This window comes from Ambystoma mexicanum, chromosome 5q (genome assembly GCF_040938575.1).
Source record: "Ambystoma mexicanum isolate Mex_15411 chromosome 5q, UKY_AmexF1_1, whole genome shotgun sequence".
In the NCBI taxonomy this organism is placed as follows: Eukaryota; Metazoa; Chordata; class Amphibia; order Caudata; family Ambystomatidae; genus Ambystoma; species Ambystoma mexicanum.
The window spans coordinates 912069205-912095435 of NC_090933.1; the positions used below are offsets into that span (position 1 = coordinate 912069205).

Here is a 26231-nt window from a genome sequence, read left to right on the forward strand (position 1 = left end):
GGTTCTAGCCATCGTTCACAAACAACACCTTTCAGTAATATCCACGGAGAATCTGCCTTGCTGCACTGAAGGCAAATCTATTCTCGCAAAGTTCCACCTCAGCGCTTCCTTCTCTCACAGTTTCCTTTTCCTATATATGCCACCCGGCTATGAGAGGAATTTCGCAGACTCCCTCTCAACCATGCTGATCAAGCACCCCTCACTCACTTTTCTAGGAAATTTCAACATTTGGTTGGAAGTTCCTGCCAACCCCATGAACTGCTCCCTCATCGACAATCTGGAAGCTCTCTGCTTAACACTAATGATTTCCCTCTCTACTGACATTGCAGGGCACACCCTCGACACATCAGACCTAGTCTTGCAACTCCTGCCTCACCCCCTCATCTTCACTGATATCCATGGCATACCCTTGTCACTTTGGCACCAAACCCCACCCCCACCACATCCAGCAAACATCTGACCACCCTCCCTCTCTGGAATAAAATCATCCACCCAGACCTGGCCAATTCCCTACTGCTCACACTTCCTGATCTCTCCCGCAAGGAAGGACACCCCTCCATTGACCTCTCCGACCAATGGCTCGCCAAAGCTATGATCCCACCAACACTGACCCGTCGCCCTTACCAACGATCAAACCCACACCCCAAGTAGTACAATCCTTCCATCAAAACTCTCAAAACCCTGAAGCATCGCCCAGAGCGGACTTGGAGGACCAACCCTACTCCACAAAACAAAACGGCCTTTGCAAGACTAAACAGGGCAACTTTGCCTAAAATCAAGAAAGCCACAAAAAAACTATGGAAACAGAAATGCCAACACAACAATCCATGCAGAGAACTGCACACAATCCTGGGGGAATGCAATCCTCCCAATTGCCCGAGCCCCTCTGCCACAACACACAAGCTCTCTGCGATGAAAAATCCAACCACTTCCATAACATTGCACTTGAAAGACATCGCACCATCACTGCAAATCTAGCTCTGATCGCCCCCACGACATCCTGACTTCTCTCAAACCCTTCCCCTTGTCCTCCCTACCAACAGTCTTCAATCACAAATATTTCCCAAGATGATTTCTACAACCTTCTAGCACTTGGACAACCCTCAGGCTCACCTGGAGCTCCTTGATTTATAACAAGATCCTTACCACCACCTGGTCAGGCACAGTCGCCCACTCCAGCATCAACAACTCCCTCTCATCTGGCACCTTCCCAGAGGCATTCAAAACCTCTCATGTCAAACCACTACTCCAGAAAATCCCAACCTTCAGTCACTTTCTGCATCAAGTTACCTACCGCCCAATCTCCAACACCCGCTTCATTCCTAAACTAATTGACTGCGCTGTATACAAGCAATTTAGCCTCTTCACAGAGGCCAATAGACTACTCGACCCAGCCCAATCAGGGGTTCTGACCCCTCTGTGGAACAGAATCCTCACTGGTCTCTATCAAGGATGACCTAAAAAGAACTGCCGATCTGCTGCCTTTGACACCACTGACCACACAATACTGAGGAACAGGCTCCTCACTCTAGGCATTAAAGAGTATGCCCTCAATTGGATCTTCTCATTAATTTCTAATCGCTCGCAAATCATTCTCCTCCAACCTTTCTCCTCAGCCCCTCGACCCATCACAAAAGGGGTCCCACAAAGAGCCTCATTTTCACCCCTCCTCTTTAACATCAACCTAAGCCTACTGCCGGCTCCCAATCTGCTACAACTACGCAGATAACACCAGATCATTTTCAAAATTCCCAAGAATTCCCCCACTTCCCAACCTCGCCTCTTACCTCAGGATATCGACCTATGGGTGATGACCAACCGCCTCATCCTCAACCTGTGCAAATCACAAATATGCAGCAAAACTCCTATCATTCCCCAACGTAAACCATGGCCACAAACCCTGGGAGCCCCAACGGCCCCCTCCACCTCAGTTGAAAATCTTGGCTGCACCATGGACGCAGACCTATCACTCTCCAAATACATCAATTCTGTATCCAGAACTTGCCACTTCCACTTACGCATCCTAAAGCAAATCTTTCCCTATCTCTCCCATCCTCAAAGAGTCTGCGCAATACTGCCCATTATCACATCCCGTCTAGACTATGCCAACTCCCTCGATCTCAGTGTCACAGCATGCCAGCTCAGGCAACTCCTGTGAATCCAAAACTCAGCAGCCAGACTGCTCCGTGCCCTCTCGCCCAGAGAAAAGATCACCCCCAGCCCGCAGAGTACTATGCTGGCTCCCTAACAGTAACCTTCAAAGCCATGTGCATCACACACTGAGCCCTCCAAAATAGAGGATCTGAGTTCCTACAGAAAAAAAATCATACCACCGCACCAGAAACCTCAATAGGGTCCGGCTCTCCTCTTTGTGGGATGTATTGACCCACTCAGCAGTATTTCACCACGTCACTAAGCTGCCTGTCTGCAGAAAAAAACAAATGGCTGTGCTGGCTCCTGTGCGCACCAGGACCTCAAAACTGCGTTTTTGCAGCAACAAAAAGATGGCTGCACCATCCTGCCAAGCACACTTCAGGCAGGATGGAACAAGGGGACATAGTGAAGGAGTGTGCCAGTGTATTCTGAAACATATAAATGTAATAAAGTGAAAAGGCAGCACTGCTTTGCTGAAAACCCTAAATTCCCCTTCAAAATGAAACTTTTTCACCCTTTAAAAATGCTGCTTTGATGCTAATTCCATTTGTTCTGTCTTAAACCACTGTGATTAAAAAGGTCCTGCCATGCCCAGGATATTTCATTGTGCCTCAGCAAAACCAAGCATAATTCCTGAATGCCAGGCCCTGTCAAACCAACTCTGAGAGAAATCAACAAGGAACTGTATCCAGGCTCAGCAGTTCAAAGAGACTCTAATTCTCTGAGCCAGATCAGTTTCAATGTATCTATGCTTCAGATAAAACTCCTGCATTCAGGAAAATGACTATAGCTGCAAAGACAGTGAGGAATCTGATGGAGCTGCCAAACCGTATTTAAAGAATGAAATGCTAGCAGTGTTCAACATGTGTAAAAATTGGCTTTTTCAAAACTCAAGGAGAAAAATGCCCATTTAAAAAGGAAACTGTTGAAGGAAAGCCTGCCATTACCTAGCAATGTAAAGGGGTTTGTGGCTGGTGCAAATACACACAGGGGCTATTTTATTCCACAGGTTTGTTTTAATTCAGGACCCAAAATAAGAAAATAAAGATTTTAAAACACATGGACTGAATTTGCAAGCTCCCAAAAACCAGTTATTCCAGTTGGCAGTCCTGAAACGGGAGTCACACCATACACACCATACACACTCAGCAGAGACTAATACCCCACTGATAATTACGGGGGGGGGGGGGAGAATCTTAGCTGGGTTGAACCCACTGACAAGGGAACTCCCAGTGCCAGGATGTTTGAAGTGCGAAGGGGGAATAAAACCTTCAATCAAGGAGAAACCCGCACCTTGCTTTGAAGGAAATGAGAGTTGGTAGCAAATGAAGGAAGGAAAAAAAATGATCACGTGACAAGGACTGCCATTTGCTTCCAAAGACCATTTCATAAATAAACTTTGAAGACTTTTATCTCTGCAGCAAGACTTTGTAAGAATGTAAGATTTTTGCAGTATAAAAGTGAATTTTTGGGGCTGTCTTTTACGACTTGGTAGAATTCATTGACACCGTGAGGACAGAAATGGCAAAATATGTCAGATTACAAGAAAAGCATCCATGTTGCAAATGCACATTTTTGTACATACATCCCTTATTATAATCCACACCTATGTACAAAGTTATAGAATTTTGAGTAATATAAATCCCATTGAAAAGAGCGAAAAACTGGTAGAAGGGCGAAACAAGGTCGCACGGACTGGAGGATTGGACTGCAATGTGCTGCACAAAACATGGAACCTGTTTATATCGTTGCTAAGAGATTGTAATTGTATAAATGTATGTTTGTGACAAAATCGGATTTTAGTTAAAGTAACTGTGGGAGGTTTTTGGACATTGTAACTCACACCATAAATCTGACATCATTTTCCTAAAATCCAACCAGCTGAGAGCGAGGCGGAAACTATCACCCTTGTCCAATCCTGTTGTTAGAGGCGTGTTTAGTTAAGCCTGCCCCAGTCATATACTTTAATGAGGTCACTGGGCATTATAAATAAGAGTCCCTGACAAGACTCTAGACAGACGCTCTTCCTGATTTTCCTGCACCGGCGTCCTGATGCTGTTCCATCCATCCAGATTCCAGATCCCAACTACAAGGCCAAAACATTGCTGACCCTACTCCAAGGCTCACTGCAAAACCCAAACATTGCTGATCCTGCTCCAGCAAGGCCTTAATTCTGAAATCCCACTAAAATTCCCAAATAACCAAAGGGGAACGCTGTGGTGTTTTTGGGAAGCATCCTGATACCACTAATTGCTTGCTTGCTGCAAACCTGCCATCCAGCTGATCTTTAGTATCCAGTGACCAGAATTGCCACTCCAGTGCCATCCGGTTACCAGAACTGCCCAGTTGTTTGCCAGGTGCCCTGCCGTGTAGTGACCAGAACCCTTGACTGTTCAAAATCCCAAACTAAAGTGGACTGTAAGTATCATCCCTACCCCATCTAAATCCATAGCCTATCTTGCATTTGTCCTTATCCCACTCTCTAAGTCATCCTATTTTTATCGTGATAACTTGTTCAAACAGTCAGAATTATTTTTGCAACCCTGCCCTTGATTTCTAGTGCTAGCGCCATCTCTTTTGTCTTGTGTAAATCCTAAGACATTAGTCCTATTTCGAGTGATCGGACTGGTTCCGCCAAGGTTGGGCGCTGGGGTGAGAAGGTTGAACTTGCAAATCAACCCGGAGTTTACTGTGTCCCTATTTGGTGACCTAGACTGAATACTCTAGTGTTAAGTAAAACTGTTCCTGTCACAATTGATTTCCTTTCCTATTTTCGTGCCTTCATTTACTCAGAGTGCACCTTCCTAGATCTTGCATAACCCATTCAATTTACCAGCTAGAGACTTACTTTCACTTCCATAGTGTACCTGTGATCTATAGCTATCCCCCAACCAATAAACCGCACTCCGAATCAGTGTATTTCCCCTGTTTATACTAAAAACCGTTTGGTTAATTTTAGGCGAGAATGGAAAAAATGCAACTTTCACACATGTCATTTTGCTGCAATCTGTTTTAAGCTTTCCACTCATTTTCAAATTGTATGCTTTTGGTAATACGTTCTTTGTGATTGTTAATGTATTTGCATTGTTGCTTTAGTGAGGAATTATATTTCCTTCAAGGTTTTTACCACACATTCATTATTTATTTATCCATTTCCGGGTGTCATTTTAGAACATTGATAGGGGATTAAAATCTGTTTTTCTCTCTGATTTGGGGAGGGAAGTTGAGATTTGGATTCAGTTACCCGTTTCTTATTCCCGATTACCTGCTGCTTCCATTTATCCACTCAGAATTGATTATTTGTGGGTTGAGAGAACATTGCAGGGGGAAATTCTAACTTGGTTGCTATCTTTCTTAAATCAAAAAGTGCTCCTATTCCACTGTGCTGTTTCTATGTTCCACTAGAAGGTTGAAAGCATTGCTCATATTCTCATTATTATTATGACCCCATTGGTGATTGCTGCCCCATATTAAAAAGTGTGTGATTTCTTTTGAATTTAAAAATAAATAAATATTGTATTTTACAAACAAGCCTGGTTCAAGGTCCATTGTGACCTGGGGTATTTGAAATGGGGGTGTGATATGAGTGGTGTACCATCTCAATATTGAATCTATATAAAAAGATAGGCATTTCAGTTGTGCGCTGTATACTGGGCCGAGACCAAGATGTGTGTCGCCTGTTTGAAATCCTTAACACCTTCGCCGTTCCCACTTACCACACCACTAGAGTTGGCGGCTTGTCCTTCTCTATCCAAGCTCCCACCATCTGGAACACTCTTCTTATGCACATCTGCTGCACAGAGGACTACCTTTCCTTCAGAAATGTCCTCAAAGCCTGGCTATTTGCTGCATTATCCTGAAATCCACCTTACAATTCTCAATCCGAGCAAATGAACATTTACCACCAGACAGCGCTGGCCGTTTTCGTGGCGGCCCAACCTCACAGAACCTTGCAGCCATGGTTGCTATCGCAGCCACCCGGTTTTCACATACCATCAAAGACCAATCATGACTTTGGTTCCTACAAGCACCACCAGCTGGAAACACAGGCCTTCATCTAGTTGTTCACACTATGAAATATCACAGGATTAGTCACTACACCTGGCGCGTACAGGGAATACAGGCAAATCGCAGTCCAAGTGGTTGAGATAGAACAACAGCATCACTGCACTCAGATTGGAATGTACAGCAGGGTATTGTCATGGTGGAATTGGGAGCCATGGCCAGGTCTTGGTTTCTCGTGCATTAATCTGTGAAGGCAATCAAGAACTAGTCCTGAATCGCACTGGAAGGACTCGAGGGATAGGCGGGTATTGTGTCCGGATGAACTACAGGGTTGGCCTCCCATGATAAAGTGTCAAGGATTAAAGAGCACTGGCACGTACCTGATCTGATGAGTCCCTTGTCTTTCAACGCCACTGTGACAAACAGGAACAATGGGATGTCCAGGTGTCGCAGGAATGCCACCCTATGTCTACCACCAGATATAGTATAAACTTGGAGGCTGAAACTAGGGCTTTCCTCCCTGTACCACAGATGGGTATCCTGGATTAACATGGTAGAAGGACAGTGCAAGGCACTGTACCAGAGCACCACCAAATGTGGGTCACTGATGGCTGTAATAAGAATGACAAAATCCAATCTGCGCTGGGCAAAGGCAATAAAGTAGGACAGGCAGTGCGGAGGCAAGACAAGACAAAAACAAAAAAAGGGGAACAAGCATTTGGCGTTCACATGAAAACAGATTAGCACGCCTCCCTGCTCCCTTTCCCAGACCTTTTCTCGTAACTGGAGTGACAGGCTTCTGGCCACGCTGTTATAGGGTGCTCCCTCGTGCAAGCCCTCTTCATCCTGGATTTCCCCGGCTGGTCCTGGGCAGCCATGTCTCCACAGCTCTCCTCCCAACTCGTTCTAACCAATGAGTGCTCGGGTCCTTTTTATACTGTCCTGAATATCTGACAGGCTGCAGGTTTACATGGTTAATGTCCATTGCCTGACCCTGCCTGGCCTTGTTAGAGGAACATAGAAATTGAAGAGGTTGATGTGCCTTGATCTGCATCATCTTCCTCTCAGTACTATAATGGTGTTTCTCATAGGAAGTCTGTACTCCTCTTGACTTCCTGTTCTTCGTCACAGTACGTAGATGGTACTTAGGGCAATGGAGATGGTGTGCCTTATGACAGGAAGATGATTTTAGTTCTTTCACTCTGGTATCCTCAATAAATGAGGTTTTATAGGGAAGGAAGAGATTGGGTCTCACAGTAGTTTATAAGATTAAAAATACAGGAGGATAAATCAGTATTGTAGTTAGAAAAAGGGTTGTGCTGCCCTGGGATTTTACATTCCCTTACTTTCCTCCGACGGAAGGTCTTAGGGTAGGGATAATTCAAGGGCAGTTTTTTGGCCTGAATGGCTATTAATGGATATTAAACAGGTCTCTGACTTGGGGAATGATGATCGGTGGTTGACTGCTGCTGAGTTGAGAGAGAGATGGAATTTTGATGGTTTGTCAGACTTTGCTTATAGACGCCTGAAGAGGTCTGTGGGTGAAGAGGTCTGTGGGTGAGGTGGACTGGTCTGACTCTTTGGATGTGAGTATTTTTCTGGGTGAGTCGAATGGAAAAGAAGGTGGTTTGGCCAGTAGGCTGTACAGGCTAATCTTGTCCCATTTTCGGAGTAACGACAATTTGCGGAGAGTTTGTAGTGATAGAATTGGGTCGGATATTGATGTCAATGCATGGCAGAATATGTGTGGTAATGTCTTCTTATGTTCGCAGAGTCTGAGTGAGAGGTCTCGACAAATTAAGATTCTGAATCGCGTGTATTGGTGCCCAGAAACACTTCATAAAAGGGGCATGACTGACAGTGAGGATTGTTGGGGTTGCGTCCAGGAAGTTGGGTCACTGGAACACATGCTGTGGAGCTGTGTGAGAGTCAGAGATTTTTGGAACAGGGTCTGTGATGTGTGTGACAGGATTTCAGGTGGAGGGTCTGTCCTGGATATTAGGATGGTGATCCTGGGTGATGACTCTGGGTTGGCTGATGTCAGTTCCGCCCTTAAAAAGTGGATTTTTAGGGCATTCATTGTGGCCAAGCAGCTGATTCTCCGAGGATGGAAAGGTCGGGTCCCTCCTTCTTTCGAGGAAGGGATCCAGGAAATGCATTGCCTGTCAAGGACAGAAAAGTACAAATTGAAATGTAAATTGTCTTCATATGAGAAGATCTGGAGTGTGTTTAACGATTTATTTTAGTTTTTGTTTTTATGCATTCTCTACTATTGTTTCAACTTGTTGATATGTTTTCTTTTCTGTATATATTGTGTATTAATACTTAAATAAACAATTTAAAAAAAAAAGGGTAGGGCAGGACATGCGTGACAATATTCAATGACAAGGGGAGGTAGGATAGATTGGGATTGGGCATGGGAAGGGGAGATACCATGTCTTACCCTCTGGCATTCCACTTCCCTTTCTTCAAGGACTTTCCATTCCAGTAGTACCCCTTCTTAGACTCACCACACCCATCTACATGCCTGACCTCATGGGTTGCTTTCTACCGAAGCCTGGACAGCTCTGCTAAGCCTTATTTAGCCAAATGCACACACACATTCTAATCCTACTCGGTGATCTCGAACACTCTGGACTTCAGTCCCCAAAGGTGTTTCCACCACCATTGCATTCAGACTATAATAACGGTGAAAGACGCCAGATAAATGACAACTACGATACAATTCGGGTAAGGAACTCCCAGCAAAGTGTTCATGGTCTGCCGACATGGGAATTGGAAAGACCCTTGTTAACCCAGTTTTGGATTCACCAAATGGTGACATTTCTTCTATCTCTTTAGGTTCAGGTACTGCTGGATCCCACCTGAACACCACAGTCAAAGAAAAACGTCACACCCTTTTGTTTGTGATGACGTACATAAAAAGACAAGGAACCTTCAATGGAGGAGAGTAAATCCTACACAGAGGCGAGTCTCTGACGTGAAGACATCCTGGAGTGGCAGAACCACGCTGGACCACAGAGCCAGCAGTGGCATAGAGAGCGAAAGAAGCACTTGCAAGACCCTGGAACGTTGCCATCCTGACAGACAAAAAAGCCTGGGTCGAGACGGAGACAGTAAAGCAACCGTCTGATTTGGTAGCGTGACCAACACAGAAGTGTTCCTGGAGCCTGTTAACTGATGCCGAGACCAGACTACAGGGGAGAGATCGGATCCCCGAGCTATCCATGAGAAATGCATCAGCTGCCGAGCCAAGCAGCGTAAGGGAAGCAAACGCTCCCGAAGAAGTAACGCAGTTGAGAGGGGCGAACCATGATAATCGAGGCTGGGAAAGCCACAAGGGTTACGGGAATCAAAAAACCTGAATGGGCAGACACCCTGCTAAAGCAAACCGCACAGAGGACAAGAAGACTTTGGGGAGCCTGGAAAACACATAATATAGTGAACAGCATTGGGAGGATTGAGCACATGGGGCTCCAGTGTTTAAACATAAAACAAGGACACAGTCAAGCACCAAGTGGGAAATGGTGGAATTGTTTTAAGGAAATCTTGTCGCTGCTAAGGAAAAGGAAACCATCTGAAGTTTATGTAAACACTTAAAAACTTGGCATACAGAACTTGCAGAGAGGCAGAGGCTGTGCTGAGAGAAACTGATTAACTTTGTGGAGGGGAGTTCCAGAACCTGATGAACTTTTAAAATCTTCTTCTTGGAAAAGAGATCCAAGTGTTGGGCCAGGCAGTAGCCATAGACCAATGTTATTGCTGCGGCCTTCTCCTTTTTTGTTATTTTTTCTCAGTGGTAGGGTTAGTTAGCTATTAGGATTTGGACTAAGGACTATTTCTTTTGGACTTTTTAGTTGGTTAGTCAGGGAACGTTTCCCATAACAGTAGGGCTAACTAGGAGTTTTCTTTTTATTTAAATTAAGATCCCATTTGCCATGGCACATCCCAGTCCGAGTCCTCCTGATTCACTAGAGTCAGTTAGCAAGGCAATGAGAAGAACAAGTTCCTTACCAACTGTAACGTTCTTTCGATTGGATGTTCCTCCCATGTATTGTTCATCTTAGATATATCCTTACCTTTAGGTTTCGCCTCAGAATTATTTTTCGCTTTCTCCAGCAGAGGGCGTTCCACTCGAGGCCGCGGCGTCAATGTCCCTCGGCGGCATCCGTCGAGTATCAACGTCATCCCTCGTAAAAGAGCCTCGAGCGCGCCCGTTGGCCTCAGTTCTGTTTTTTTGTATAATATAGACCATGGATCTTACTTCGTTTAAGGTATGCCTCTTTTGACCCAAGCCCTAAAAGAGTTTAGAGTGTAATACACTTAAACTGTACTGTGGGGTTAGGATGGGAGGGTCGATGAGGAATACATGGGAGGAACATCCAATCGAAAGAACATTAGAGTTGGTAAGTAACTTGTTCTTCGAATGGATTGTGTCCTCCCACGTATTCCTCATCTTAGATAGACTCCCAAAGCAGTTTTGTCTCGGAGGTGGGAGTACAGTATCCTTTTTTAATCATGTACAGAATGTAGTACAGATTTTGCAAACAGACCTCCTTGAGACGAAGTCGAGTCCAATGCATAATGTTTTATAAAGGTGTTCATAGATGACCATGTGGCTGTTGCACAAATATCTTGCACAGGGATACCCCTTTTTAATGCTGTAGAAGTTGCCATGCCCCTGGTCGAATGAGCTCTTAGTCCATCAGGTGGTTCTTTTCCTGCCAATCTATAACATTCTGTTATGGCTAAGATTATCCATCTGGATAAAGTTTGTTTTGTTACCGGAAGGACCAGTTTACGTCCAGTGTCTCCCACGAAAAGTTGATCACACTGGCGAATCTTTGCAAATCTAGAGATGTAAAAACTAAGATCTCTCCTGGGATCTAGTCTATGAAGTCTTTCCTCTTTCTTGCTTGTATGAGGGCGAGGATAAAACATAGGCAAGTTATCTTTTGTGACAGATGAAAATCCGAAACAGTTTTTGGCAGAAAAGTAGGTTTAACCCTAAGAACTACTTTGTCCTTATAAAAGCTGGTGTGAGGAGGTCCGCTCGAAAGCCTCCTGCAACTCACTTATCTTGCGGGCTGATGTCAATGCTACAAGAAGTATTGTTTTTAACGTAAGGAGCCTTAGTGGGCAAGAATGTAAAGGCTCAAATGGAATACATGTGAGAAATTTTAAAACTAGATTTAGATCCCACACCGGAACCTGGAAAGGTACTGGGGGAAAGACATTATTTAAACCTTTTAGGAATTGAATTATCAAGGGTATTTTAAAGTAAGAGTCTTCTTCAGAAGAGCGCTTAAAGATGGATAGCGCTGCTAAATATCCCTTTATTGTCCCAACCTGGAGCCCCAGATTGGCCAAATGTAACAGAAAAGATAAAATTGTGGGGATATTACACTGAAAAGGGTCCACATTCTTTTCTCTGTACCAGCTACTGAACTTGTTCCAACGACACCAATACAGAGACTTAGTTGCTGGCCTTCTGGCCGAAAGCAAAATCTCCATCACGTCATCCGGAAGGTCCCAATCCTTGTATCTCAGCCTTTCAGAAGCCATGCGTGAAGGTTGAGTGTGTTGACCTCCGGATGGAGAACATGACCTTCCTGTCGCGAGAGAAGATCCTCTCTTCTTGGAAGATGTATTGGAGGGCAGATGGACATGTCGAGAAGGTCCGGGTACCACGTTCTCCTGGACCAATCCGGAGCAATTAGGATCATGGTTTTCCCAAACTTTCTCAACCTCCTGATTACTTGAGGGATCACAGGGATTGGAGGAAACGCGTACAGTAGTTGGAACTCCCATTCCACCACAAACGCGTCGCCTAGAGCTCCTCTCGGGGGAAATTCCCTTGAGCAGTACAGTTCGCACTTCCGGTTCACCCCGGTCACGAACAGATCTACTTGAGGGGTTCCCCAAAGGGCGAAGATCTCTTGAATGACTTCCTGAGCTATCTCACACTCGTGAGAGACTGTGCTCTGCCTGCTCAGAGCATCCGCTGTTGTGTTTCGCTCTCCGGCTAGATGAATTGCCGATAGAGAGATCCCTTCTCGTATTGCCCAGAAGCAGATTTGCATCGCCTCTCTGCACAACGGTAGTGACCCTACTCCTCCTCTCTTGTTGAGGTAGTACATGGCCACTGTATTGTCCGTCATTATCAGAACATTCTTTCCACATACAGAGGGCAGAAAGGCCTTCAGCGCTAGTCTGATTGCCCTCAACTCCAGAAGATTGATATGTAGTTTGGACTCCCGTGGAGATCAACGTCCGCGGATTGTCAGGTCGTTGATGTGGGCTCCCCAGCCCGTGAGTGAGGCGTCCGTCACTACTGTTATCTCCGGCCACGGTTGCCAAAAAGATTCTCCTCTGAGGATATGATGTCTGCAAGCCCACCATTGTAGATCCTGTGCTACTTGGGCTGGGACCTGCAGTAGATCCTACATTTCCCCTGAGAACTGGGACCATTGAGTTCTGAGAGCCCAATGAAGAGATCTCATTCTCAATCTGGCTTCTGGCACCAGGAAAATGCAGGATGCCATCAGACCGAGCAACCTGAGAAAATCGAAGGCCGGAAGATTCTGGGCATTCTGAAACTGTCACCATCTGCAGAATGTGGTGAGCTCTCTCTTTGGGAGGCGAGGCCTTGCCCGAACAGGTATCCAGGACTGCTCCTATAAATTGGAGCTTCTGTGATGGTATCATGTTTGATTTTTTTTAAATTCAGAGAAAAACCTAGTTTGTGAAGGAAGTGACAAGTCTTGGACAGGTGATCCAGGGCTTGTTCTGGAGAACGTGCTCCGATTATCCAATCGTCCAGATAGGGGCAGACATGAATCCCCCCTCTTCTGAGACTCGCTGTCACCACCGCCATCAACTTGGTGAAAACGCTTGGGGCGGAGGTCAACCCGAATGGCAGAACTCGAAATTGATAGTGAGAATTGCCAATCGCGAACCTCAGGTACTTTTTGTGCTTAAGATGGATTGGCACATGAAAGTAAGCATCCCGAAGGTCCAATGACACCAACCAGTCCTGTAGTTGACGAGCCTGAAAGATCTGAGAAAGTGTGACCATCGTGAATTTGTCCTTCCTTGGGAACTTGTTCAAGTTTCTCAAGTCCAAGATGGGTCTCAGTCCTCCGTCTTTCTTTGGAATAAGGAAGTATGGGGAATACCAACCCTTGTTCCTCTCCGCTACAGGTACATGTTCTATTGCACCTTTCTGTAGCGGGGTTAAAACTTCCTGCAACAGGAGCGGATCCGGATGCTTGGCAGAGTTGTATTCCGAAGGATGATTCTGAGGTTTCTACAGAAAAGGAAGGCAATAACCTTGGGGTACTGTTTCCAGTGCCCAAGCATCTGAAGTAATGCCCTGCCATTCTTTCAGATGCTGCGAGATCCTGCCTCCCACCGGGGTCTTGTGGGTCAAAACCTCAGAGTAGTTTTGCAGCAGCTGCAGCAGCGGCTAATGGTACAGATGCCGTTGCTGGGGCTGATCTAGCACCTTTTCCTCTTCCCAGAGGAAATTTTCTTTGACCTCTTTGATTGACCTGCCCTCTTCCTTTTCCAATTGAGGAATAATAGAGAAAAGGATGACCCATCCAGGAAGATGAGCCTGTGTAGGGTCGTTGCTGAGGTTGCTGCCACTTTGGAGGTCTGTAGCTTCTCCAAACTTTCATCTGCCTTGCTATTGAGCCATCAAAGGGCATATTAAGAAGTCTGGATTGCACATCAGGAGCAAACCCAGATTTTCTTAGCCACGCAAATCTGCGTAGCACTGTGCTAGTCACCATGGACCTGCTGATACTGTCAGCTGTGTCCAGTGCCGATTGAAAACATTCTCCCGAAGCCTCCTTTCCATCCCTTATAATAGCTAGAAAGCCATCACATTCTTCGCCTTCTGGGATTTGTTCAGCTGCCGCTGACATACAGTCCCACAGGGTATAAGAGAACCTTGCTAAAGTATAGGTTACATTAGTAGACTTCAAAGCCATACTACCCGATGTAAAGATTTTCTTGGACCATGCATCCACTTTTTTATCGTCCCTATCTGGAGGGATAGTAGGGTATGCAACATTTTTTGTGGAAGTAGCTGCATGTACAACTAAGCTTTCTGGAGATGAATGTTTACTGAGGTATTCCGGATCAGATGTACAAGGTCTATACTTTGCCACAAACTTTCTATTCACAGCCCCTATGGCTTCAGGATGTTCCCATGCAGAACTAACCCTTCTTTGTAATGCAATGTGAAAGGGTAAAATGGGGTCTTGGGGTGTTCCAGATAATATATCTGTCATGTCATCATCATGATTGACTGGTGAAATCCTACTCCACCCCATAAACTCTGTAACTCTGCCCATGAGTCTTCTATAACTCGTATCCACTTGTTCTGATGGGTCTGGTTTGTCAAATTCATACTCTGGAGAAGTATCCAGGCCACTTGCTGTTTGCAAATATTCTTCCAAATCTTTAATTCTTGATTGAGGATCAATTAATTCCTCTGGGACCGATCTTGTACCATATCTAACACCAGCAGAGGTTACTTCCTCTTGTTCTGATGAATCTCCCTCATATATGGATGACATGGTCCTGAAAAACTCATGTTGACTCTCAGGTTGAAAAACCTTTTCAGGCATTACAGGTCTTTCCTTCGATAGAGGTTTAGGCGTCGACGAAAGCGTTGATGGCACCGAAGTATCAATTCCTTCGATATCGTCGAAGGAACTTTCGACGATCTCGACGTAATCGTCGAGGAAGCCGTGGAAACCGTCGTAGGAACCTTCGTGGTCTTCGAGCGCGAGCTCGACGTAGCTTCCTTCGACTGAGTTGTCGACTCGAGGAGCTTCGAAGTCTTCGACGGTGTCGATGTCGACTTCGATGTCGTATGATCTTTCGACGCCACTTTGTTTCCCTCTGCCTTTCGATTTATGCACCAAAGGATCTGTCTTACGAGGTGATCGAGAAGAATCTCTCGATGACGTTCGACGTCTTTTTATGAGCCTTTCTTGTTTTGGACCTTCCTCTGTCACCTTTTTAGTGAGCAGGACCATGGTCTTCTATAGCTATTTTGAGGGGGTCTGGGCCGCGTTCTCAAACATTTTTAACATGGATACTCGAAAGGCTTCCCATTTTCTAGGAGAGTCATGTTTGGATGGGCATGTTATAACCTCTTCCAAAGATGTCGAAGAGGATGAAGGAGATTGATGCCGTCTTTTCTTCGCCTTCTTAAGAGACAAAGAAGAAGATTTCCTCGATCTACTTCTCAAATGTCTTTTACGATGAGATTTCGAAGACTCGTCCGAGTCTTTCTTTTTTAAAGTAGGCTTCGATAAACCCCTCCCCCATCGCCAGTTTACCTCTATGCTCTTTTAGGGCTTTGTGGGTCATCGACTGGCATGAACCACAGTCTTCCGTTCGGTGGTCAGGGCCGAGGCACCATAGACAGTTCTTATGTGGATCCGTCAAAGACATTTCCTTTCCACATCGTAGGCATTTTTTAAAGCCTGTCTTCGGCGTGGTAGGATTCGAAGACGACGACATCGCTTTTTGCCGTTTTACTCGATCCGAAGCGAAGCTAACGGAAAAATAGAACTGAGGCCAACGGGCGCGCTCGAGGGATGACGTCGATACTCGGCGGATGCCGCCGAGGGACATCGACGCCGCGACCTCGAATGGAGCGCCCTCTGCTGGAGAAAGAGAAATAAAATTCTGAGGCGAAACCGAAAGGTAAGGATATGTCTAAGATGAAGAATACGTGGGAGGACACAATCCATTCGAAAATTACTTTTGAAGTGGTAGAACGTAGCTACGAATATTCATTGTGAAGACCATTGTGTCTTATGAACAGATAAATCTTGTCAAGAAGTGGGGTGTCCAAGACATCTGCATTTAGACTCTGATCTTACGGGGCAATGCTGGTTCCATACCTCTCACAGGTAAGTGAACACATTTTAATTTAAAAAGGCATAAAAAGCATACCACATCAACCTTCCTTGTCGAGATCCTTATAGGAGCTATGAAGACATGTGGGCGATTCATTTTTGACAGTGCTCTCTATTCAAGGGTGCCCAATTTTCCCCACACCTTTAACAATCAAGATTCTTGCAAGCCTCATTTGAGAAAAGAAAGCAATGCAAATACATAACTATTAACTATCTATGAGCTGATGACAATGTTGGAGTAATTTAAAATCTAAATCTACCTTAAAATGGAATCCTCTTAGAACATTAGACATCCTGTTGACTAGTTGAATGAAATCAGAATTATTAGCCTTAATAGCCAAAGCAAAGAAGTTGGTGTGTCACTTTGATTTCAATACAAGACATTGTTGCAGAAATGTTATGGGAGACATGATGAATTATATGAAAATAATGACAGCACAAACTTTCTATTATAAAGACTTTCTTGAATATATGTGTGAATACACCAATTGTGGTCCCAATTCTATCTAAAGGTTGGAGACAATGGGGACACTGAAAACAGGACCTTAGGGATTTCCGTTATGGATGCTACCTACATCTGGGACATTGCAAATAGCTGGCTGATTTCACAAAGTGTCTCCAAGAAATCAAATCTAACCAGTCAAAAACCAAAGACAGCCCCGTTTGCCCACCATTTGTCTAGGCCACAGCCTAAATTGGTCTCTTTGCATGAAAACCTTTCCATATCTCCCCCTCTATGGCATGTTATGACCACCTTAGAGGTCGAAAAAAAAGCAGCAAACACTAATAGGACTTTTCTGTATCTTGATTCACCAATACGCTTCTGTGAGAGGAGTGTCTTCAGTGAAACAATCCTGACTGATTCTTCCTCGATATTCCCAATGTACCCCAACCCCAGAAATATACAAGAGGTGTAATAGCAGCATACAGCACAAAGCCAAACTTTAAAATATGCTATATAACTTTAGATATATAAAACTGATAATATTAATTACATTTTTTCAAACAGAATTGATAGAACAATAGTTTTAAATGAGAAATTCTAAGACCATCACAAGCGAAGTGTTGCGACTATGAGAAAACCAAGAGCTGGTACCATCCACCGATACTATCAGGTTTAACCACCTGACAAGATCAGCTAAGAAACATTTTGGTTTAGAAAAGTGTTAACACAATCAAGATAACACAAAAAGGGCTCCAGGTAATTCTTTTCCGAGACATTCCAAAAGTGATGTGATGTAATTCGTGTATGCACGACAATGCAGATCAATATCACCAAGTCTGGTGAGAATTCATGTACTAGTTTCAAAGTGGTATAATTCTGTTCAAACTCTCACTAGGGTGCGTGACACACCATGATCACTTTATTTGCCCCCTTTTCCAGTGTTCAACAAGGCTATGTATGAATAAATAATATATATCTTAAGATTGATTGCATCCGTTCTCGAAATGATCAATAGAACAGATAGTTTACAATTTTGAACATCAGAAGAGTATGCTCTGTAGCAGGAGGTTCCTTAAGTTTAATTTAATTGCATAGGCCATGTTGCAACAATTCTATGTGATCATTTGTCACTATGTATGAATACAGCACACTAATTTTACAAATTCATTCAGTGAAACAACAATTCCTTACTAAAACTTCAACGTGGTATAAAGGTAAATTACTTACAAAGTCAAAGTCTCCATCCTGAGGAACCTTCCAGTTGTCTGGGAATACATTTTTGGATATGTGGAACTGATCATGGACATTCTGGTTTGAGTTTTCCTGAGTTTTATTCTTTGGGTCTTGCTTGTCAAAGTAATCCATGAAAGAAGGCCGTTGCACTTGTGGGGATGTAGCATTTCCTGAAAAGAGGAAGAACAGGTCTAAAATGAAATCCTTATAGTAAGGGTATTTCATCCCAAAATGTGCACATTCTTCACAAGTGGTACCATTAAAACCCAAGTCTGAGAAACAAGCAGGTATTGCAATTTTTCAATTACTAACCAATACAGTATTTTTCAAAAAACTCACCTCCAAATCCGGCCATCCTTGTTTCTTCTTCTCTCCATGGAGTCCTGTTAGATGGAAACTCTCTCTAAAGGAAGTGCAATCATACTTATAGAATTAAATATAGGAATGGGGTTGAACTAATGAATTGCCTTCCAGGTGTCTTCTAACTAGGTCACAGCATATATTCTTTTATGCGATCACTTATTATTAGAGTGAGTACCTCAAGTGTTGTTTTCACTGCCATAATGCAGAACATAGCCAACTCTACAGAAACAACCAGAGAATGCAAGTTTCCAGGAAGAAATTAACAGAAATGGGAGTGATAAATTTATGTGCTCAGAAGATTGTATTGTATGGAGAAGCGTAGAGCGCGACAATACCTAGAAGCATCAAGGACCTAAAGAGAATGAGGCTGCAAAGAGGGAGCTAGAACGGATCTGAGTCACCTAGCCATGCAGAGACACTGGAAAAATAGTTGTTCTGGGATTAGTCTTTGTAGATCTGTAAGATGTGGTCGTACAAACTGTGTTGTGAAGATACTTGCTGGAATTGTAAGAATGATGTAGACACCACCTTACATATATTACGGCTGTGTAGTGTGTTTAATGATCTTTATGTTAAAGTGTTCCTGCTACTCCCCAAAACTATCCTGCCCCTCCCGCCACCACAATCCCCCTCTGACCCCATATGTGTTTTTCCTTCTCTTTGTTTTTTCTTGGGTCTCCTCCTTTTCTCCTTTCTTTTTTTCTTTTCCTTGCCTTCCATAGACCATAGACTAATGTGTTGAGTTTAATTCTTGTATATTATGTATTTATGTTTTGTGATATAGATGTGACTTTATTGCATGTTTGTAATGCCTTAAACTAATAAACAATGTTGTAAGAAAAAAGCGAATACAGATATTCTGCCTCTCATGTCAACACTCTATTGCAAATGTCAATTGCTCCAAATGACATATTGAAGCATAGTTAGGTTACCTGGAATTGCATATATGGCCAGTCCTTCAACATTCCAAAACATTCCGTTTATGTCCCATTCTTGGGATTACTTGCACCACAGCGAACCCACCAGTTGGACGCCCATATAAAGTCTGTTGATTAAAGGGTACCCTCCTTCCATGGCACACAAAATGTAAAGTTTACTTGAAGAGATATTTGATCTATACATAATACTTATATTATAACGCTTACAATGATACCAGAGAACAGAAGACAGAAAATTAGGAATATCAAATGCATAGGATGAAAGTACCATTCCAGACATAAGCCAATACAAGCACGGTAGGCTATCAATTATTTATTGTGCCATGTAGTCATGACCATGGATCAAATTGGAATCCCTTCATAAAATCCTTCAACCGCCCACTAGATACAAAATATTTCAGGCCATCAAATAAAGGGAATCATTCTGAATGAATGTATGAGGTATACCCATTCAGTTTGAGGAATCAACAGATGGCTGGAAACCAGGATTCAGATGCCCAGAAGGACTTCTCCAAGGCTAATTTCACATTCTGTCTCTGTACCTTGTGGAGGACTATCGACCAAAAAAAAAAAAAAAGACTATTTCACTCTATGGCCTCAATCATACAGGAATGCATGCATGGCAATAACCTCTAGATGCGGTCTCCAATGGAAGAACTAGGGATTCTGGATGTTGAGCATTGATGTAAACAAAGTGATACAACAAGAATGCCATTTCGCTATTAGGGTATGTAAGGATGTCAATCTCCAGATGGCACTCATATCCCATATCTCTCAAGTTCCATTCCAAAATCCTGCTCGAGAGGAACGAAACATACTCTATTTATATTAGTTTGAATTGTGTCCCTACTAGATCACGGAAACATTTTGCCAGTGTTACAAGGTGGATGGTTTGAAAACCCACACAGGGTACCTGGAAAGGCAAAATTGATCGTAAGGCAGAAAACATTAAAAGCTAATAGCTAGACAAAAGTTGACTGGGAGGGCATGATTTACAGTGAAGGTCTTTCCCGTCGATGTGGCCCTACAGAATTTCTGATCTTGATCAACCAAAATAAACCAAGATCGGTCCTGTGACAAGTTCCTTCAAGGTGTCTGCCCCTGGCCACTAACAGGGGTCAATGGGTAAATAAGGAGGATGCTCATTGTTTATTTGTGGGTCTGATGGCTCCACAGTAGAAACATTACTGTAATTCCTTTTGTATCATCTTCTAGGTTATGGAGTATTATTGCAAGAGCCACTGCAGCTGTTGCTGACAGCTACAGGATCTCTTTTTTGCAAGCAGAACTATGAAAAGGGAAATTATTTAATTGTACTAACATTGTAAAGTTGCTCTTTTTTAAAATGGTACAATGTTTATTTCTAATGAACACTTCCAGTATTTCTTTTAGTCCTAATAGGGATGTTGGACGTCTCTTACTGAGCAAAACGCATTAACAAATCCTAGAATAACCATGTAAATTACTTTCTGTATTTTCTGGTAGAAGGTTATCATTCCAAGAGGGTGAGTCTCAACCATTATAATTTAACTCTTTCAAAACAGTTATATGAGAAAGGGGAAGGAGAGAGCGCCAGATTTGTTTCTAGCCTGCTTTGCATGAAATCAAAGAGCATTTAGGCAACATACGAGTGACGAGCTAGATTTATATTTGGACAATATGTCTGTGATACCAGGGTTTTATGCTTGATTCACTGGAAATGTTAAAAAAATATTTGTCTCTATTTCTGGCAATGAGATGAGCAAGAGTTTATTACAGTTAGTCTTGCAAGAAAAACCAACAGCACCCTAGCATTAACGCATTCCTAGCCCAATAATATGCCCGCCCCACATACAAGCTCCTTTAATGTGCGGCAAGCAAATGACCACATGACATAGAAAAGGCACTGACCATGCCTTCCGGTGCACTATTCCATCCTTATCTATAACAATTGGTTGCTTTGTCCCCAGCGATTTGCCCTCCCTTTATGATTATGTCCATAGGGAATGGACACAGGGTGTCACATGACTAACTAGTTCTGTGTACATATGGCTGGGTAAGCATTCTTCTGGTTACATCCTCCTCCGGCGAGGGGCATAGGTCTCCACCCCTGCGATGACATCTGCTGTAGATAAACAGCTTACAGTATATTCCAGTTCAAACCAACTGAGCTGATAGCCTTGCCCCAGTCACCCAAGGCTGGCCGAATGTCTAGAGTCAGCACTTTGAATGCACATCGTGAATAGTCTGAATGGCGGCAACCAGTAGTGTCTGGTGACAATAGAAACGGGGTTACCCTAATCTAAGTCCACTATGATTTAAGGACAAATAATAAAGGCTAAGGGCATGAACGCTACATCAGGGCAAGGAAGGGCATATTAACAACAACAAAAAAAATCAATCTTCCTCGTTTTCCCAGACCTGCCCCTTGTCGCATCATGATCTTTCCCATACCAATGTTCAGCACATTATTTATTTCTTTTGACATCTCTTATTAGTCAACTGGGAGTCTGCACCCTTCCACATCACGAAGTACAAAATGCACACCGAGGTTGATGCTCATTTAATTTATCACAACAGTCAGCCTAACATTAAGATGTCTGCTGTAACAATGAAGCACAAATACGTATTGGGAAGCCTCAGGGTTTTGATTCAAGTATAAAATGGGTGCAACATTAGCCACTCTATTGAGTTCCAAAGGCCATTCAGAGAGGTGTTCTCTACACATGCAGAATTCTTGCCTGGTTGCAGGGTAGCGATAGCTGTGCACATGATCAGCCCCCAATGCACAGACATCTTAAGAGAAGTATGCACATATAGGATTGCAACCATCTGTGGTAAATGTATTTGTTGTCCCCTTTTTTTTAGGTATTTGTCTGAAATAAAACGAACAATGACAGTAGCACGTCTACACCAAGGTAGTTGCAACAGCGAACATTGACCAAGGCTCAACATTAGGCCACAATGAACTGGATGCAGTTGATATGAAGAGCTATCTCCTCCTTTAACAGGTTGCTTCCAGTCAAAATGTACTGAAAACCAGCATCTAAACCCAGGAGATATTGACTATTTGCAAATATTGCACAGCCTCTATAGACCCAGTTGCTTGTGTCCCGACTTGTGCCACCAAAAACTGATTGTACTCTCCAAAGGGACCCCTAGAGAATGCAGAAATATTGTCAAAATGGTGGCAGAAAATAGTTCTAGCAGGTGCTAATTCTTTTGAATGTTCAATCTGCGTCTTTAACTTAACTGCAGAAGTGGACGTAACCTACAATGATTTCTTATGGGAATTCAGGACGAACATACTCGCACTTAGCACTTAAGGGGTAAATTCAAATCTTTTGGATAATCGACATCTGACAGAAAAGCAATAACTTTACAAAGTAATCAACCTGCTTGTTCAGAGTTATCCCAACTTCTCCTAATTCACCGTGAGGTTTAGACCTTGGAAGTCTATGCCCCACTTAACATTCTGCTAAGGAATCTGTTGGTTTTGGAGCAACGTAAATCCTGCTGCTCTGAGGATGGCTGTGTGCAGCTGCTGCCCATATGAGAAGTAGGCACCTCAGATGTGGTTCGGACATATGGACTTCAAGGAATGTGTCCTCAGGGTCTATGCTTTTTAGTCACTCTCCTGGGACTAGGATTGTGCTTCAAAGATCAAATCCATCTATCCTAAAACATCAGCAAATTACCTAGGACCTAAACGGTTTAAAGTTCTCCCCGGATGAACCAGCCTTTGCTCTGGGTGTCCATATGGTAAAATGCAGAAGCTACTTTATCCCAGGATCTAATGGATTGATGTGATAAAGATTTACACCTCCTGCGGCTACCCAAAGTGAAAAAAGTAACCATCAAAAATCAAAACAGCACTTATGCATCAGGAGCAGTCAACAAAAGAGTCTCAATGTAAAGCTTATGAATTATTAAAATCACCTAATTGTGCACATGAGATCATATCAAGCTACAAACTATGATGCACATCTTGTTTGTGAAGGAAGAAGCTGTGTGTGTTTGCCCATATTGCCCTGAAGAAAGCGAGACACACATACATTTTCTCTTTTGTCTAGGCTAGGATGGACACACTTTAATCCACTTACTAAAATCCAGAGGGTTTATGCAAGAAACCTAAGCATTTCTAGTTTTGGCTATTAGGTGGCAATGTAAGCGCTTCCTATAAGGCAAAACTGACTAGGAGAAAGAGATGGGAAAGAGATGAAATATGATTGACACACAGCCTGTGGGATTTAGTTGGTGCTTTGCCCACTCATTGACTATTCATGACCTTTGGTCAATCCTACCATCTGACAGCCCCTCCTTACACAAAGCAGACCCCCTCAGATCTCTGAACTAGTAAAGTGCTGTTAAGGTCATGTACTTTTTTTTTTTTTTTTTTAGAAGTCTTTTGAAAGGAAAGACTAACCAGAGTTGTAAATCTCCTAGTGAAATAGAAATCCCTTAACTAAGTATGTGTTCAGCCACTTGATTTGTAAGCAACATGCATGTCCTTGCATCTACCTATACTAGAAGGCACTAATATGTAAGTCGCTGCACTATGTGGGATAAAACCACTGTATTCACAAAAAAGACAAAAGCCAGCAAGGTTCCAACAAACCATCTCAACATTAAAACAAAGTTAGGTGTTCAACCAGCCACCTTCACGCTAGACAATGCAAGATGCCAGGAGAGAACTTCTCTCTAATAAAGTTTGCGAAATAAGGAATTCAAATTATTCACAGGAGTTTCTTAGGATTTTGCCAACACCTGTTTCGTCCTTACAGGTAATTTTCAAGGCTAATCATAACAAAGCAGTACATTTAACCAGGATTTAACACCCATATTTGTGTCATGCCAAATGTGTGCACAATGGCAGGTGTGAAACAGTTATTACATCAAGAAGAGAGAAGGGTTGGTTAACAGGAGTATGTGTGAGATGGTGCATGATGATAGTGGGGTACCATTTCACAATGGGACCGGGCATACATAGAGGGAATAAAAGGTAAAGGGAGAAAGCTAAATATATATCAGGTTACATTAGCTGCAGTAACCCCAGGTGGGGGCAGTTGCGTTAGAGGGATTATGTGGTTGACTATTAAAGGCTTCACAGGAGGAATGCAGCAAGACTTGTGAAAGCGTCTAAAGGTCAGGAGGGGGAGGCCCCTGTAGTAATATCTGGTGGGTAATCCACAGTTCAGGGTGGAAGTAGAGTTTGCGAGGCACAAGTGTGTTTTGCCAAGTTAAAAAAGTCCGGAATTGTTCACAATAAATCTCATTAGTCTGGCATGGTGTCAGGTAAAGAGCCAAGGTAGTGAAGAATGTGCCATAAGGTGCAAGGTGGGTGAAAACGTGGGATTATTAAGTAGCATGTCATTGGTGGGAAAATCTGAAAAGTCAGTTACGTGGAAACGAGGTGGTTGTCAAGGCAGCATGCTTGTTGCGGGAGAGCGGTCCTGATGTAGAGTGTTTAGATTAGTGGTCAGGGTCAAAAAGTAAAATGAACAGGTAATGTCCGACAAAGTATCGGTGCTGTGTCTGTCCCGACAATGCGTGTGCTCCGAGGTGGTCAGTAGTATATCCATAGGAGGCGTATAGGGTGGAGCCCGTAACTGTGTTTTGGGCGTCTGCGAGCAGCGGTTAGCCATGAGATACATGGGGCTGGCGTGTGTCTGAGTCATGAGCGCCATTATAGGGTGAGGGCCAGGGCCAGTTCTGTGTGTGTCTAAGCGGCATTCGCCGTTTGAGAACCCATCTCACTGAGGCACATGGTGGTGAGGATGAGCGCTGGAGCTAGCTAAGGACGGCGCAGCAGCCCTCCCTGTGCCGGGAGTGCAAGCAGTGCATTTTAAATAATGTGTTCCTAACCATGCAGCTAATTTGGAACATCCAATCGTATATACGTGAGCGTCATAGGGATCATGAGCGAACGTAGAGAAATCAATCATTAAGACAAGGTAACAAGAATATTGACACGACTGTAGAACCGGAGGCAAGCCACCTTACATGATAGTTCCTCGTACGGGTTGACTCAGACAGTTCCACTGGTTACAGTGCTGATCGCCATTTTGATACCCGTTTTAAATAAGCTACAATTTATAAGCAGATCACATCCACATGCAGCAGGACACAAAACAATCTCACCTAAAAGCGTGGTGGTCGCGCAGGCTTTCTGTTCCCAATTACCAGTACAACATTAAAACAAGCCTCACAGCGATTCTGCAATGGCAACACATTTACCATAGTCATGCAATAGTAACAATATTTTATATACAATATCCTCGCAGAAAATATGTAGGATAAACTTCAAGAAAAGAAAAAGAATGGTGGAACAAAAATAAATCTAACCCAAGAACAGGAAATGAGAAATCAGCAGTAGGTCCACACTACAAAGAAGTACATGATATGAATCAGATGAGGTTCCAAACGGTTGAGAAAGTGAACATTTTGAAATAATACTTTACTTGCAGAAGAGAGGTTTTCTGGCTACATCGACTATAGTCACCTTTATCAAATAGGATGAAGAGAACAGTTTACAGTGTTGTAAACAAGTATAAGAAATGCATTGTGCATAGATTGGATGAATTAAACAATTTAAGAAAAAAGATGGATATATTTGTCATAAATTACAGCTATACACAGTTTACCATTGAACAAGAAACATTTTTATTGAGAATATAACATAAGGAACAAGTTACTTACCTGTAACTGTTGTTCTCCGGCATGGGTCTGGCATGGATTCACATGCTCATGAATATTCCCCGTCGTCAGGCTGGGAATCCTCGGTAAAGAAAAAACCAGTATCAGTTTCGTTTCTGATCTGTCTTTCGTAGTAATAACCAATCACTGGTCTCTGCGTCATACTGACCACAGCCAATGACTGCCCTCTACCTAAGCCCCGCCTCTGGCAGCCATCTTCAGATTTGGAAGCACGTGAAGTGGCAGTATGACCAAGTGAAGAGCCGCAGAGGGGTAGGCGGGAGGGTTCGCATGTGAATCCATGCCAGACCCATGCCGGAGAACAACAGTTACAGGTAAGTAACTTGTTCCTTCTCCAGCATGGGGTCTGGCATGGATTCACATTCTCATGAATAAAGAATACATAGCAGTACACACATGCACAACCACGGGAGGTGGCAAAGGCTCAACATTAAGCATTACATCAAACTCAAC

At 43.4% G+C, this 26231-nt stretch overlaps 1 protein-coding gene across 1 annotated transcript in view; it reads right to left on the minus strand.

Moving 5' to 3' along the window:
• STK3 (serine/threonine kinase 3) overlaps positions 1-26231 on the minus strand; it is a 1834661-nt gene that overhangs the window by 297098 nt on the left and 1511332 nt on the right. The window contains exon 10 of the mRNA XM_069621418.1: positions 17776-17951. Within this exon, the coding sequence (XP_069477519.1) occupies positions 17776-17951 (176 nt within the window). The remainder of the gene's footprint in view (positions 1-17775; positions 17952-26231) is intronic.